Source organism: Lacerta agilis, chromosome 9, assembly GCF_009819535.1.
Source record: "Lacerta agilis isolate rLacAgi1 chromosome 9, rLacAgi1.pri, whole genome shotgun sequence".
Taxonomy (NCBI): Eukaryota; Metazoa; Chordata; class Lepidosauria; order Squamata; family Lacertidae; genus Lacerta; species Lacerta agilis.
The window spans coordinates 68,385,446-68,399,483 of record NC_046320.1 but is presented as its reverse complement, the minus strand read 5'-3'; the positions used below and the strand labels follow the sequence as shown (position 1 = coordinate 68,399,483).

At 46.7% G+C, this 14,038-nt stretch overlaps 1 protein-coding gene across 1 annotated transcript; it reads left to right on the top strand.

The window, feature by feature from the left end:
- The first annotated feature begins 8,198 nt into the window (after window positions 1–8,198).
- On the top strand, window positions 8,199–13,377 carry LOC117053472 (vasotocin-neurophysin VT-like). The gene is made up of 3 exons (XM_033161205.1): window positions 8,199–8,379; window positions 11,406–11,607; window positions 13,052–13,377. Exons 1-3 carry the CDS (start codon window positions 8,260–8,262, stop codon window positions 13,219–13,221), a joined length of 492 nt encoding a protein of 163 aa, XP_033017096.1. The 5' UTR covers window positions 8,199–8,259; the 3' UTR covers window positions 13,222–13,377.
- Window positions 13,378–14,038: the final 661 nt, after the last annotated feature.

Genomic DNA, 14,038 nt, shown 5'->3' with positions numbered 1-14,038 from the left:
CAGAATGTGCCTCTTAAAAGGTAAAGGCACCCCTGACCATTAGGTCCAGTCGCGGACGACTCTGGGGTTGTGGCGCTCATCTCGCTTTATTGGCCGAGGGAGCCGGCATACAGCTTCCAGGTCATGTGGCTAGCATGACTAAGCCGCTTCTGGCGAACCAGAGCAGTGCATGGAAATGCCGTTTACCTTCCTGCCGGAGTGGTACCTATTTATCTACTTGCAGTTTGACGTGTTTTCGAACTGCTAGGTGGGCAGGAGCAGGGACCGAGCAATGGGAGCTCACCCCGTCGCGGGGATTCAAACCGCCGACCTTCTGATCAGCAAGCCCTAGGCTCTGTGGTTTAACCCACAGCCTTGTTGTTGTTGTTGTTCAGTTGTTCAGTTGTGTCTGACTCTTCGTGACCCCATGGACCAGAGCACGCCAGGCACGCCTATCCTTCACTGCCTCCCGCAGTTTGGCCAGACTCATGTTAGTAGCTTCGAGAACACTGTCCAACCATCTCATGCTCTGTCGTCCCCTTCTCCTTGTGCCCTCCATCTTTCCCAACATCAGGGTCTTTTCTAGGGAGTCTTCTCTTCTCATGAGGTGGCCAAAGTATCCCTGCCAAGAAAACTCCATGGACAAAGACAACCCACAGCCTTAACAGCATGGAAATGACTTCCCTGGTATGCAAACCTGGGCAGGGTGGATGGAGGTCCTGGGCTGCCCAGATGTCAAGACCCCCTCTCAGCCTTGCTGATGTGGTCAAAAGGAAAGCAGAGCAATAAATTTGGCACCAACTTGGCTGCAAGGGTTACTCTTACACAGCTGCCTGCTTGTTGATACCAAGAATTCATTTTCAAAAGCACTTTCCCTGTTACATGCCTGCAGGAATAAAGAGCAGGGGTGGTCTGTTTTTTTGGGAAAACTGGACACGGAGGAAGGGTTTAATTTCCTTCATGAGTGTGAATCACCCCAAGAATGAGATAAGCCAACAGGTGCATGGTCAGCCAAGCCAGTTGCTATGGTAACAGCCCAATGCCATCAATATAAGTGATTCTGGCACATCAGCTCATTGTGTCCAGGGTCTTGTGCTGCGTGTTGGGGTCAGTCTTGTGAAGTGAAGGAGTCTGTCTGGAAGTGTGGAGTCGGAGTCTGTGTTACGTCTTCAACTGCTGGAGCAGCAGAGATACTTTCTACTTGTACGTATGTATCTGCAAAAGCTGTATGTATCAACATCCGGAACTGTTTTATTAAAGCCTTATCTTCTGCAACAGTAAACTATTGGGACCTTAGGCTGCCTCTGTGGGGTGAACGGAACTGGGGGCAACTTCCGCTACGTGGGAATCTCACCTCAAATCACCAACACATCTCCCTTCCACACTTTCCTCCTTGTGCAAGGCAAGTTACTCATCCCCTGGAGTAACGTTGCACAGAAAAGCTAGGGTGGCTGCAAATGAGGAAGAATCCGTCCCATCTGCATCCCAACCCTTGCAATGAAGACCCAACAGGGAAGTGTGCCTATGTGAATTATTTGCAGCCTAGTGGTTTATCCCCAGTGGGACTGGGTTATGCTCTCTGCACATGCATAGAGGTATACCACAGGTATGTACTTGGGGAAGCATGTATCCAAGATGAGGTCCTCGGTGTTGTATCTCCCCCTCCCTGTTGTCCCCAGGACAATCCTAAAATGTGCTCTAGAGAGGCCTCCAATCCTCTGGAGCAGATTTTGAGGGTGTGCCGGGGGCTACAGGCAACAAAAGCAGGAAATTCCACCAGGCAAGGTGAAGTCTGTTGAGTGAGTGGAACAGTAGCATTGGATATAAAATCACAGTATTGCTGAGTTGGAAGGGACACAAAGGGCCCCCATCCCCCTGCAAGGCAGAAATCTCAATGAAAGAAAGAGAATCATATTCAGTGCCAGATTTACGTATAAGCTAAACAAGCTATAGCTTAGGGCCCCACATCCTGCTCATGTTTTGACCTGTTTACAATGATTTTGTATATACATTATAAACATTTCTCGTTCTTTTTTAGATTTATTGTCTTCTTGGTTCCTGAGCTTCCCAGTTAATTTCGCCATTTCGGCATAGTCCATCAGCTTCATTTCCCAGAATTTTTTAAAATTGCATTACAGCTCCATCACATATGATAAAAGGCTATTTACATTTCCAGCATATATTGGTGCTTGTTGCATACATTTTTGCTAATTTTACTGGGGTCAAATACAACTGGTGCATCCTTTTCATGTTATTTACCGGTACTTTCAATCAAGAACATGCCCTAAATTTCAAATCTATTTTCCATAGCCTCTCCCAGTCTGTAATTATGTCCCACATCTTTCGCCTGGCTGCACATTTTTCAGTCCTGTGCTGTGGCACAAATCTGCTGGCTCACACCACAGCGCAGGAAGGGTCCCAAAATGGGTCCAAAAGGCTCGAACTCTTACTTCTCCCCCATGCCTGGCCACTCTTCTCCCTCCTTTGGCCATGGCTTTCCAGCTGACGTACTTCCAGAAGCCGGCACCACACTTCCGGAAGTGGTGGTGGTTTCCGGAAGTATGGCTGTTTGTGGTGGCTGCAATCATGGCAGAGGAGGAGGACGCAAAGGGAGGGAGGGAGTTGAGGGGGCGGGGCCTTGGTGAAAGGGGCGGGGTCTGAGTGAGAAGGGCGGGGCCTCCATCAAGGTCATCTTCTGAAGAAGTATCTGAAGAAGTGTGCATGCACATGAAAGCTCATACCAAGAACAAACTTAGTTGGTCTCTAAGGTGCTACTGGAAGGATTTTTTTTTTTTTTAAAAAAAATTGTTTTGACTATGGCAGACCAACACAGCTACTGAAATATACTTGGAGTCAAGTGTGAATTTCATGCTCTTTATTCAGCTCATAGTAGTGAGGAATGCAGTTCCCCCAAAACGTTTGCTTTATATACACTATTTACACAATGGGCCCCATGTGATTGGCTAATTCCGGGATACTCCTGTATGCCAATCGGAGTGCAGATTCACTTCCACCTGGAGCTGGATTGGGTGGCTCCTGCGGACCAATCAGACTGCTGCAATCTCAATCCTATTGTTCTGGGACCAGTCAGACTGCTGCAATCTCAATCCTATTGTTCTAGGTCCAATCAGACTGCTGCAGTTTGGATTCTATTCAACTCAGTACATAACAGCTAGCTACCTACCTAGAATCATAGAGTTGGAAGAGACCACAAGGGCCATCCAGTCCAACACCCTGCCAAGCAGGAACTGTAACTGGATACCTGTAACTGGATCTTCTGATTTGCCACACTCTGGTTTTGGAGGGTATTAAAAGCACACTCAACTCTTTGGCCAACACAGATGGAGACAACTCTGCTGGCGAAGTTTGCCAAGTGCAAAGAGCGAAATCTGCAGCGGGCAAGATACTGGCGCTTCTTGCTGCAGCTTTTAAAGTCAGTGAGAAGTCCACCTCGGCTTCTGTGTGCTGGGGTTAGAAGCTGAGCTCTCGCAGTTCGTTTTCCTCCCAAACCCACAAGGAGAAACCGGAGAAGGCCATCGTGGAAGTCGTTCATCCTCACACAGATGGGGATTTTTGTGGGGGATGAGTTTTGGCTGCATGAGCCGGGGCTGAACGGCCGCACTGCCATCAGGATGTGGTGTTTGCGTGGTGATGCCATCTGCAACCTGGCAGAGAGACATCCTCTCCGGGATTCTTCTTGGAGCGAGGCGTGGGCAGGGCCCACAAAAAAAGGTCATTGGGAATTTGTTGGTGAGATGCCAAGGGTACTATCCCAATTAGTCCTGGGGACAAAGAAATTATTTATTTCAACTACCCTGATATTTGTTGGATGTCAAACTCAGCCAAGAGCATAAGGTCGAACGGATTCCTCACTGGCCTTGCAGACAATGTCATTGTCCAGAAAGTGGGAGAAGCAACAAGAGGATCAGCCATTTTAGATCTGGTCCTAACCAATAGTGATGACCTGGTTAGTGGGGTAGAAGTGGCAGGATCATTAGGTGGGAGTGACCATGCTCTACTGGAGTTTATTATACAGCGGAAAGGAGCAACCAAGCATACTAAGACTCAAATTCTAGACTTTAAGAAAGCCGACTTCAGAAAACTTAGGGAAATGCTGGGTGAAATCCCATGGACGGAAATACTAAAAGGGAAGGGAGTTCATGATGGTTGGGAGCTTGTTAAAAGGGAGATATTAAAAGCACAACTTCAGGCAATACCAGTGAGACGGAAACAAGGAAGGTGCCTAAAGAAGCCAGTGAGAGCTGTTCGACAGTGGAATTTGCTGCCAAGGAGTGTGGTGGAGTCTCCTTCTTTGGAGGTCTTTAAGCGGAGGCTTGACAGCCATCTGTCAGGAATGCTTTGATGGTGTTTCCTGCTTGGCAGGGGGTTGGATTGGATGGCCCTTGTGGTCTCTTCCAACTCTAGGATTCTATGATTCTATGATATTCAAACTATACAGTGAGGGGGGGGGGGAGTATTTGATCCCCTGCTAAATTTGCCCCTTTGCCCTCTGGCTGGTTGACAGGGGATCAAATACTTTTTTCACTCATTATAATGCGCATCAATCTCTGACTTTTGTCTTCTGGGTTTCTGGGGGTTTTCCTGTTGTTATTCTGTCTCTCACAGCTACAGTAAACCTACCATTAAAATTATGGACTGGTCATTTCTTCATCAGAGGGCAAACGGGCAAATTTAGCAGGGGATCAAATACTTTTTTCCTCTCACTGTATATACGCGGTTGGTGCAAGTCACTGTATATACGCGGTTGGCCCCCTGTTCTCACCTGGCTTCCTTCCATAGGGTTGCCATATTTCAAAAAGTGAAAATCCAGACAGACATGTTGTTGAACTTTTTTGGACAAAGGAATTGGCCGTTTCTGAGCTATTTCTGAGGAAATCTGGCAAAAACAACACTACCAATACTTTCCCAGATTGCTTGCGGCTGCAATATTCTGAGTATTTCTGGGGAATTCCAGATGTGTGCCCCCCTGTTCTCACCTGGCTTCCTTCCATAGGGTTGCCATATTTCAAAAAGTGAAAATCCAGACAGAAATGTTGTTGAACTTTTTTGGACAAAGGAATTGGCCGTTTTTGAGCTATTTCCGAGGAAATTTGGCAAAAACAACACTACCAACACTTTCCCAGACTGCTTGCGGCGGCGATATTCCAAGTATTTCTGGGGAATTCCAGATGTGTGGCAAGTCTACCTTCCAACTCGAGGCATCTAACTCAGCTCCCAATGAACTTTTTTGAGAAGGGAGAAATGAGTACCAGAACGGAGGAGTAAGGGATTTTGAAGCAGGATATAAAACTAAGTCAGAAATGCAGGGATTAACATTCACCAGCAGTGTGAGATGGGGCAACAGTGCATAAACATGTCCTCTCAATCCCAAGGAAAGATCCTCCACTCATATTTTTAAAACGCTATTGTATACCTAACTCAAAATGCTGTCACAAATACGTGAGGTAGGCCTTTTCTCCAAGCGTGTGTGGGGAACGGCAACTCCCATCATGCCTGCCCACTGGCCATCTTGCTGAGGCCAATGGAAATTGTAGTCTAGCCACACCTGGAGGTTCCCCACACCTGAGCAGTGCTGTCAAGTATCCCGTTTTCCCCGGGGTTCTCCCTTATTTCAAGCAGTTTCCCGCTGCTCTCCCTTATTTTTTATTTCCCTTAAATTTCCCTTTTTTAATGGAAGCAGCTCCTCCCCTGCTGGCCAGGGACTGGGTGGGAAGACCTCGCCTACTTGGAGAGAAAAGCCTCAGCCCTCAAAGCAAGTGGGAGCCGTTTCCCGTGCTTACAGGGGGGTGTATTCCTCCCCCTGCATCAGCCCCTATCCGTTGCCGCCGAGCCCCTCAGCCGGCCAATAGGGTTAGCTGGTGGGTGGAGCCTGGCTGCCTTTGAGCAGCTGCTGCTTCCTGTCCTGTTTTGATGGGATCAGACAAGAAGACGATGGGGCTCCATCGCGCGGAGCACATGGCTGCCCTCCTCTTTGCTGGCTGCCCTCCTCTTTGCTCCACTCCGAGCCCGAGCCCGCTTGGAGTTTACATTGCTGCTCCGCCCACTTTTGCTTCTGGCTCCGCCCACCACTGACATGTGACTGTCCCCGGGATAGGTGAGACTGCTGATCCCTTATTTTCAAATCCAAAACTTGACAGCTATGCACCTGAGTTAATCAGTTGCAAAGGAGGATTGGCCTTCTGCAGACCCTCCAAGTGTCCCTATTTTCCAGGGACGTCCCTGAATTCAGGATTTTTAGTTGTTCATTCACTTGTCTTTTAATTCATTAAGCGGTTGCATTTAAATAAATTTGTATATTGCTAACACTCGAGATCTTAAATACACATCCCAGCCTCCAGTTCTGCTTGGTGCTTGCAGAAAAATTGCCTGGCAGAAAGAAAAATAATTAGGTCATTTGGCCTTATTTATTTACTTTATTGTTTAATAATAGTAATAATAATAATAATAATATCCTGTCCTTCTTCCCTGAGGAGGCAGGGCAGCATGCAGATATACAACTTACAAACAAAAACATTACAAAACAGTTTGAAACACTGTAGAAATAATTAGTTGAGAACTTTTCTAGTACTGTACAGTTCAACTTCAGTTAAAAACACAGTTCCGTCCAATGTTCTTGAGGTTGCCGGCGACAGTGTTCCTCGGCCACTAAATGCCTGGGTAAGTTCTCAAATACCTCCTGCAAGTTAATAATGATGGAGACGGGCTCACGTCACCAGGTAGGGCATTCCACAATGGGGAAGTCACCACTGAAAAGGCCCCGTCATGGGTTAGCGTCAAACAAGCAGCCCATGGGAGGAGGGAAGATGCACCGTGCCAGATGTGGCCTACATTGGGATGGCAGTGAGACTCTTGATGGCTCAAGCAGGACCTGCGTGCCTAAGGCAAAGGGCCAGATGACACCCTCACCAAATCCATGCACAAAAGTTGGTAGTAAAGTATTCCTTCAACACCAGAGATGGGATGCTGTATTGCAGTGCATTTGAGGGAAGGAGGCTCCCTTAGGGAGCACAGGCCAGCCAGCGTAGAAAACACCTAGCCCTCTCCATCTCCAGCCCCACAGTATCTGCCACCTAAAGCTAAGGATAGGGGAGACTTTAGATTCAGGTGGCATTTAAAGGTGAGCCCTAACTAATTCTCACTTTGCAGAACAATATGCAAACCAAAACACAGCGATCCATTGAAACTCGCCCTTCTTCAAATTTCACAATGCAGTTCCGCAGCCAAGCAGCGTGCCCCGAACTGCATGCGTTGGGTATATATAAGTGGAAATCGCATGCAAAAACTGCACATTGCTTTGCAAAAATGTGCATATTAGGCAAAATTTCATACAGATTATGTTCTGAGGAATTCTAAAATTCCAATGAATTTTCATGAGGACTTCTTAAAAAAAAAAAAAAAACTGAAACACAATGTGGACTGGAAACATGAGAAACTCCGAGAAACCAAAATTTTATTTGTTTGTTTGTTTCTATACCGCTTTATATTTTTAATAAAAAATCTCAAGGCGGTGTACAGCATATTCAAATCAATCAGTAACTAAAACAATAGCCGGGTGATGTTCCTCCAGCCTCATGAGGAGCCCCTTCAGTGGGGCTGGGGAGTGGGGGCCCTGCCCCATAGGCCAGGTGGAAAGGGCCTTGACAGATTTGACAGATTTGTGCGTCCCCTGTTGAATGCAAGGGCTCAAGCAGCCAAATTATTCCACAAACCGCAGGGAAGGGTATAAAGATGAGTGGAATTATGTAGAAGTTGTTGCCAGAAATTTGTATTTGCTGTCTTCGACGCCTGAAAAAAAGAAGTACGGCACACAAGGGCGGGGGGGGGGGGGAAATTCACCCAGAAGGCATCTCTCCTATTCTCAGGCAGACCCCCCTCCCTGTGTACTCCAGTACTGCAATCCATCCTACTCAAATTTATTATGATGCACGTATTAATAATATTCTTGCGCCACTTGAAAATAAAATAAAATAAACAAGAGAGAAAGACTTTGGGGACCTGAGCTTGGCTCTGCACTGAATTGGTTCAATTATTATGTGATATCAAGTCCAGCTTGGAGGGGAGGGGAGGTATGAGTTGTGCGGAGGAGGGTGGGGGCAGAGAAAATAAACATCCTGGCCATGATGACAGAAGTGTTGCGTGGATGCAAAGGGGAGCTAGGAAGGGTATAAAGAAGCAGGTGGTCCAGGAAGGCGGCAGATTCAGGAGGCAGAAGCCAGGAGAGGAAGGCAGCCTGCAAGAGAGATTTGTACGCCCACCAAGATGCCTGAGACATCTCTTCCAGTCTATGTCCTCTGCCTACTCACCTTGTCCTCAGCTTGCTACATCCAGAACTGCCCTCGGGGAGGAAAGAGAGCATTCCCAGACACAGAAATCAGACAGGTAGGAGAGAGAGAATCTCAGTTGATGCACCTGCAAATCTCAATTGATGCGCCTGTCTCTGGAAGAAACTGATTTTCTGCTCCTTTGCTAGTTATGGGGGAATTGTTCCAAAGGTGTCTTTGTGTGCTTAATCCTTTTTCTGCTTTGCTCTGCCTCTCGGACTTGTTAGCTGCTCTGCAGGGATGGAGCTCTGCTCCTTGTGGAAGTGAGAGAGGTGCTGCAACTACGGATAGCGAAAGAGTGAAGGAATGCTCACTCAAGGCTGCAGAGACAACCATACCATTAAAGGACATTTAAAGCGCACCCACCCCAAATCCTGGGAATGGCAGTCCACCCCTCACAGAGCTACAGTTCTCAGGACCCTTAACGAACTACAATTCCCAGGATTATTTAGGTGCTTTAAATGTGTTCTGAACACACGGGGAGTGCGCTGCCATAGATTATATGTCTATATGAGAGGGAGATACGACAGTAAGCAACTTAGGAAAGACTTTAGTTTGTGTCTTAGATTGTTGAGATGCTGATGCATCTACATTTATTACGGCACAATCTCAGAAAGAGGCAAAACCTCTACTAGTAAAGGTGTGGGGATCTCGAAGCACAGCTTGGAACCTTCCAAGCCGGCCCATTTCTATAGCCTGTGTTAAGCGCTGCCCTGCTCTGTGCTTCTATTCCCTTGCAGCGCTAGCAGAGCCAAGTGTGGTTGCTTGGGGTTCAGATTTGGCCCACAGCTTGCCACTAACCCATAGGTTAGATATGTTTCAATCACCCTGCTTTATTTATCTGTGAGCTGGACATTGTGAAACCCTCCCTCGAGGGAAGCAACGAGGTCATGCTCTGTGCGCAGCTCACGCACTAGAAACGTTGCAGATTAGATTTATAAGCATTTTTCATACCAGCACTCGTATTGAAGCATTTACTCCCTTTTGATGCTCTTTTTCCAAGCAGCATAGCGAGTTCTCCGCCTTCCTGCAAGAGCTTTCCTTTGCAAAGGCCTCTTCAGTGAGGCACATGCAATTGATGCTTCGATAATTAAATGTGAGTGCGGTGCAAGCCTAGACATAGCTACTCAAAAGTAAGCCTTATTGAGTTCATTGCTTTTCCCTGTAAGACCAATTGCAGTTGTTAACAGTCAGCAGGTTTACCACTCTCATCAGCCAATCACTCATTCCCACCACCCTTCTGAGTAATACCCTTCCCCACCCTCTCACTATATATAGTATAAGGGTCTGGTGACTTCTGTTTCAGTGTGTCTGAAGAAGTGTGCATGCACACGAAAGCTCATACCAATGACAAACTTGGTTATTTTGTTTCAGCCAGGTAAGTAAGTACAGGATTGCAACCTTGATCGCCAAAAGCAAGGGTGGGGAAGCTGAGGTCCTCCAGATGTTGTTGAACTACAACTCCCAGTATCCTCCGGGGCATTTGGCCATGTTCCCTGAGGCTGATGTGAGCTGCAATGCTGCACCAGCTAGAGAGCCGCATGTCCACCATCCCTGACTTCAAGCTTCTAGCCCTGCTGCTTTTAACCACTTTCTCTGCACACAGACCAGTGCAGCGTTGCCAACTGATAGGAAGAGAAGGGCCTGGTCTGCTCTTGTGCCTTTAACAGCAACTTAAAGGTAGCAGGTGGTTTTCCCAGCATGACTGTCTATTATTGCATGGCATCTGCACATCAGGCAGAAGCTAAAGGGGGAGCTGCACTTGCCAGCGGAAAAGTTGGCAAACTCATTCCAGTAGGTGTGCGTAGGAAAAAGGAATTGTCGCCCTGGCTTTTAGATGCTCCGTGTTCAAAGCGATTCTTCCATTGTAGCACAATTTCAAGTTAACCCATTTCCTCCAAACAGCCGTTTCATATTAAGTTGTGCTGCTCTTCTGAAGAGACCTCTTACGAATGAATAAAAGCAATGCAAAAGAAGTAACCATTTACAACTGAGGTGCATCAAAGGTGTTTCATCCGTGTTAAGCAATAATTGAATGATTCTCTTACCCCAGATATGCCCAGTCAACGGCTTCAATCTGTGGGACTGGCACTGTTACAAGCAATCAGCCTTTTGTGTTTTGTGGAAACACAAACTTTGGAACTCCCTGCCTATTGACACCAGGCAGTTCCCTTTGCAGTACTGTTTTCAGCACCTACTTAAAACACTTCTCTTTTCTTTAGATGATTTTAATACTTTTTTGCAAACTGCTTAAAGTGTTTGTTGTCGGGGAGGAAGGGAAAGGAGAATGTGAGCCGCTTTGAGACTCCTTCGGGTAGTGATAAAGCGGGATATCAAATCCAAACTCTTCTTCGTTGCAATCAAGCGGGATACAAAATTTGTTAAAGAAATAAAAAAACTAATTGGTGAGGGTCAGCTTGTTGAGCTAAACGTTCACATTTGCATTCGGTTCAAATGAAGATTCCTGGTGTGATTGGAGTAAAAAAGAAAGTCCATTTCTGAACCTTGCTAAAAAGAAACAGATTCAGAGAGAGGCACATCACTCTGCCTGGTAGATGTGGTGAGGAATTTTAAATATGAAACGATTAACTAATACAACTCCTGTATGAAATGGGGAGGGGGAGGGGAATGTTCACCACCTTGAACTCCTTTAAGAAAAGGTAGGATGATAATGTGCATTAAATTCAGTGTGTTTACCTTGAGTAACATTAAGTGGGATGTCACCCAGGATAATATGCATAGGAGTGTAGCCTCAAATGGTTTTGAACGGGGAATTAGAGAAATCAATCCTGGGGAACAGGGCTGTGTTAGCCAACATGGTTGGATGGAACCTCCAGTTTCAGGGGCAATATATCTCTAAATACTAGCAGCTAAGGCAGGGACAGGGATTCCCCTGCTTGTGGGGTACCTGGCAGCATCCGGCTTGTTGCTGTGGGACAGGGAACATTGGTCTGGATGGATTTTCATGAGCCCTGCTGGATCAGACCAAACACCCATCTAGTTCAGCATACCTGTAGTCACGTTGCCGTAGCCAAACTCAAACTGAGCACCACCCCTCACTCTCTGTCTCTCTCTCTCTCTCAGTGCATCCCCTGTGGTCCTGGAAAGAAAGGAAACTGCTTTGGCCCCAACATCTGCTGCGGAGAAGAATTTGGCTGCTACTTTGGCACCCCGGAAACTCTGCGCTGCCTGGAGGAAAATTACCTGCCTTCGCCCTGCGAGGCCGGAGGGAAGCCCTGCAGTGCAGGAGGGAGGTGTGCAGCATCAGGCATATGCTGCAATGACGGTAAGGGTATCCGTGTGCGGGAGATGAAGATCACCAAGAGGGAGTGCTGGAAAGAGGAAGAGGGGGAATGTGAGTCAGAAAAGTCACATTAACTGCTACAAGTCATGACCAAGGGTCATTTAGTACAACCCCTGCAATGCAGGAATCCCAACTAGATCATAGAAGACAGATGGCCACCCAACTAACCTTTAGAAAGTTCCACTGCCAAGCGGCTCTTGCGCTCAGAGAGTTCTTCCTAATGTTTAGTCAGAATCTCCTGTTTTGTATTTGAATCTATTCCTTTGGGTCCTGGAGCAGCAGAGTAGAATCTTGCTGTGTCTTCCATGGGACAGACCTTCAGATATTTGAAGACGGTTCATATCACCTCTCGGTCTTCTCTTCCCCAGGCTAAACATACCCAACACTCCTTCGACCATTCCTCATAAGGCTAGATTTCCAGACCCTTGGTCACCCTGTTTGCCCTCTTCTGAACACATTCCAGCTTGTCAATATCTTTCTTAAACTGTGGTGACCAGAGTTGGGCACAATCATCCAGGTTGGGTCTGAGCAAGGCACAATAGAGTGGCACTGTTACTTCCTTTGACCTGGACACTGGACTTCTGTTGATGCAGCCTAGAACAGTATTCACTTTTTTGGCTGTTGCATCACGCTGTTCTCTCCTTCTAAGCTTGTGGTCTACTAAAACGCCAAGATCCTTTTCAAATGTACTACAGTCAAGCCAGGTGTCACCCATCCTATATTTGTGCATCTGGTTATTCCTGCTTACGTGTCAAACCTTACATTTGTACAGTAGTAGCTCTGGATGCGAACGGGATCCATTCCAGAGCCCTATTCACATCATGAGCAGAACGCAACCAGCAGCGCCGCTTCTGCGCATGCCCGTGGCGTCATTGTGCATGACTGTGCATGTGTGAACCGCCGAACCTGGATATACCCCATTCTGGTATTTCCAGGTTCGGCACGTTCGTAACCCGCGCCGAATGCAACCCACAGTGGCCCTAACACGAGGTATGACTGTACCTACAGAAATTCATTTAAAAAAAAACTTTGGGCCCACTTCTCCAATCTGTGAAACTCATCTTCAATCCTGATTCTCTGAGGTCTTAGCTACCCCTCCCAGTTTGGTGTCATCTGCAAATTTGATGATCATCCCCTGTATGACTTCACCTAAGTCTTGTTGAACAACATCGGACCCAGGACAGAACCCTACAGCACCCCATTTGTCACTTTCTCCCAGGATTGTGAGGAACCATTGGTGAGTCCTTTTGGGGCTCAGTTAGTCAAACAGCTACAAATCCACCTAACAGTTCACACCCCCTAGCCCACATTTTACCAGCTTCACTGCAAGAATACCAGGGGAGACTTTGTGACCAACTCAAAAGGCTTGCCAGAAGATTAAAGCACAGAAAATTTCATGTATATTTTTTACTCCTTTCTTCCACAGAGGGTTGCACCACTGATGCAGCGTGCATGGATGAAAACAGCGGCAGGAGTCGAATGCCCTCTGAAAGGAACCTAACTTTGCTGGACAGCTCGGCAGGGGATCTCCTCCTCAAACTGATGCACATGGCGAATGCAAACAGGCAGCAACAGGGGAAGCAGCAGTTTTACTGAAGCCCACGGGGAGGCAGCCCCCAGAACACCGGTTCTCCAACTTATCTTTCAGAACGCCCTCAGAAAAAGAAGAATCCGAAGAATACCCTAAGTAGCATAAAGAAGAAATAAAAAATTGGGAGACGGAAATGTAAATACACAGCAAATAATAAAAGTCTTTTATTGCATTGTGTTGCATGTTTTGTCCTGTGTCATTTATGCAGGGAAACACTGGATATTTTCAAATACATGGTGGGGATACTTTGGGCCCCTTAACTCTGGTGATTTATTGCAGCTGTGTTCTGGACACAAATCCACATTGGTAGTGGATTTAGCCTGCTTTAGTTGGTTAGAATAATAGAATCATGGAATTGTAGAGCTGGAAGGGACCATGTGGGTCACCTAGTTCAACATCCTCCTGCAATGCAGAGTGTTTTTGCCCAAGGTGGGGCTCGAACCCATGACCCTGAGATTAAGAGTCTCATGCTCTAACAACTGAGCTATGGTTCTATCTGAACACATTGCTGCTGTCTGGAGGGGCTGCAGTGTTAGAAATGCACAGTAAGAAAATAAACCAAAGGGATTTCTTAAGACTACACACCATTCCCTGTTTCACTTGCATACCATCAGGTGGTAGCATGTAAATATTTTCAGCCAATTCATTGTACAAAAAAAGCTGTGTTGACATCGTGATGAGAAACGTTCAATTTCTCTTCAGTGGCAATTTTAAGCATTAATCCTATGCTTTCAAATTTCACAGTTGGTGAATAGGTCTCGTGGTAATCTTGATCCAGAATCTGTGAAAAACCACGAGCAACTAGTCTCGCCTTGTGCCGAA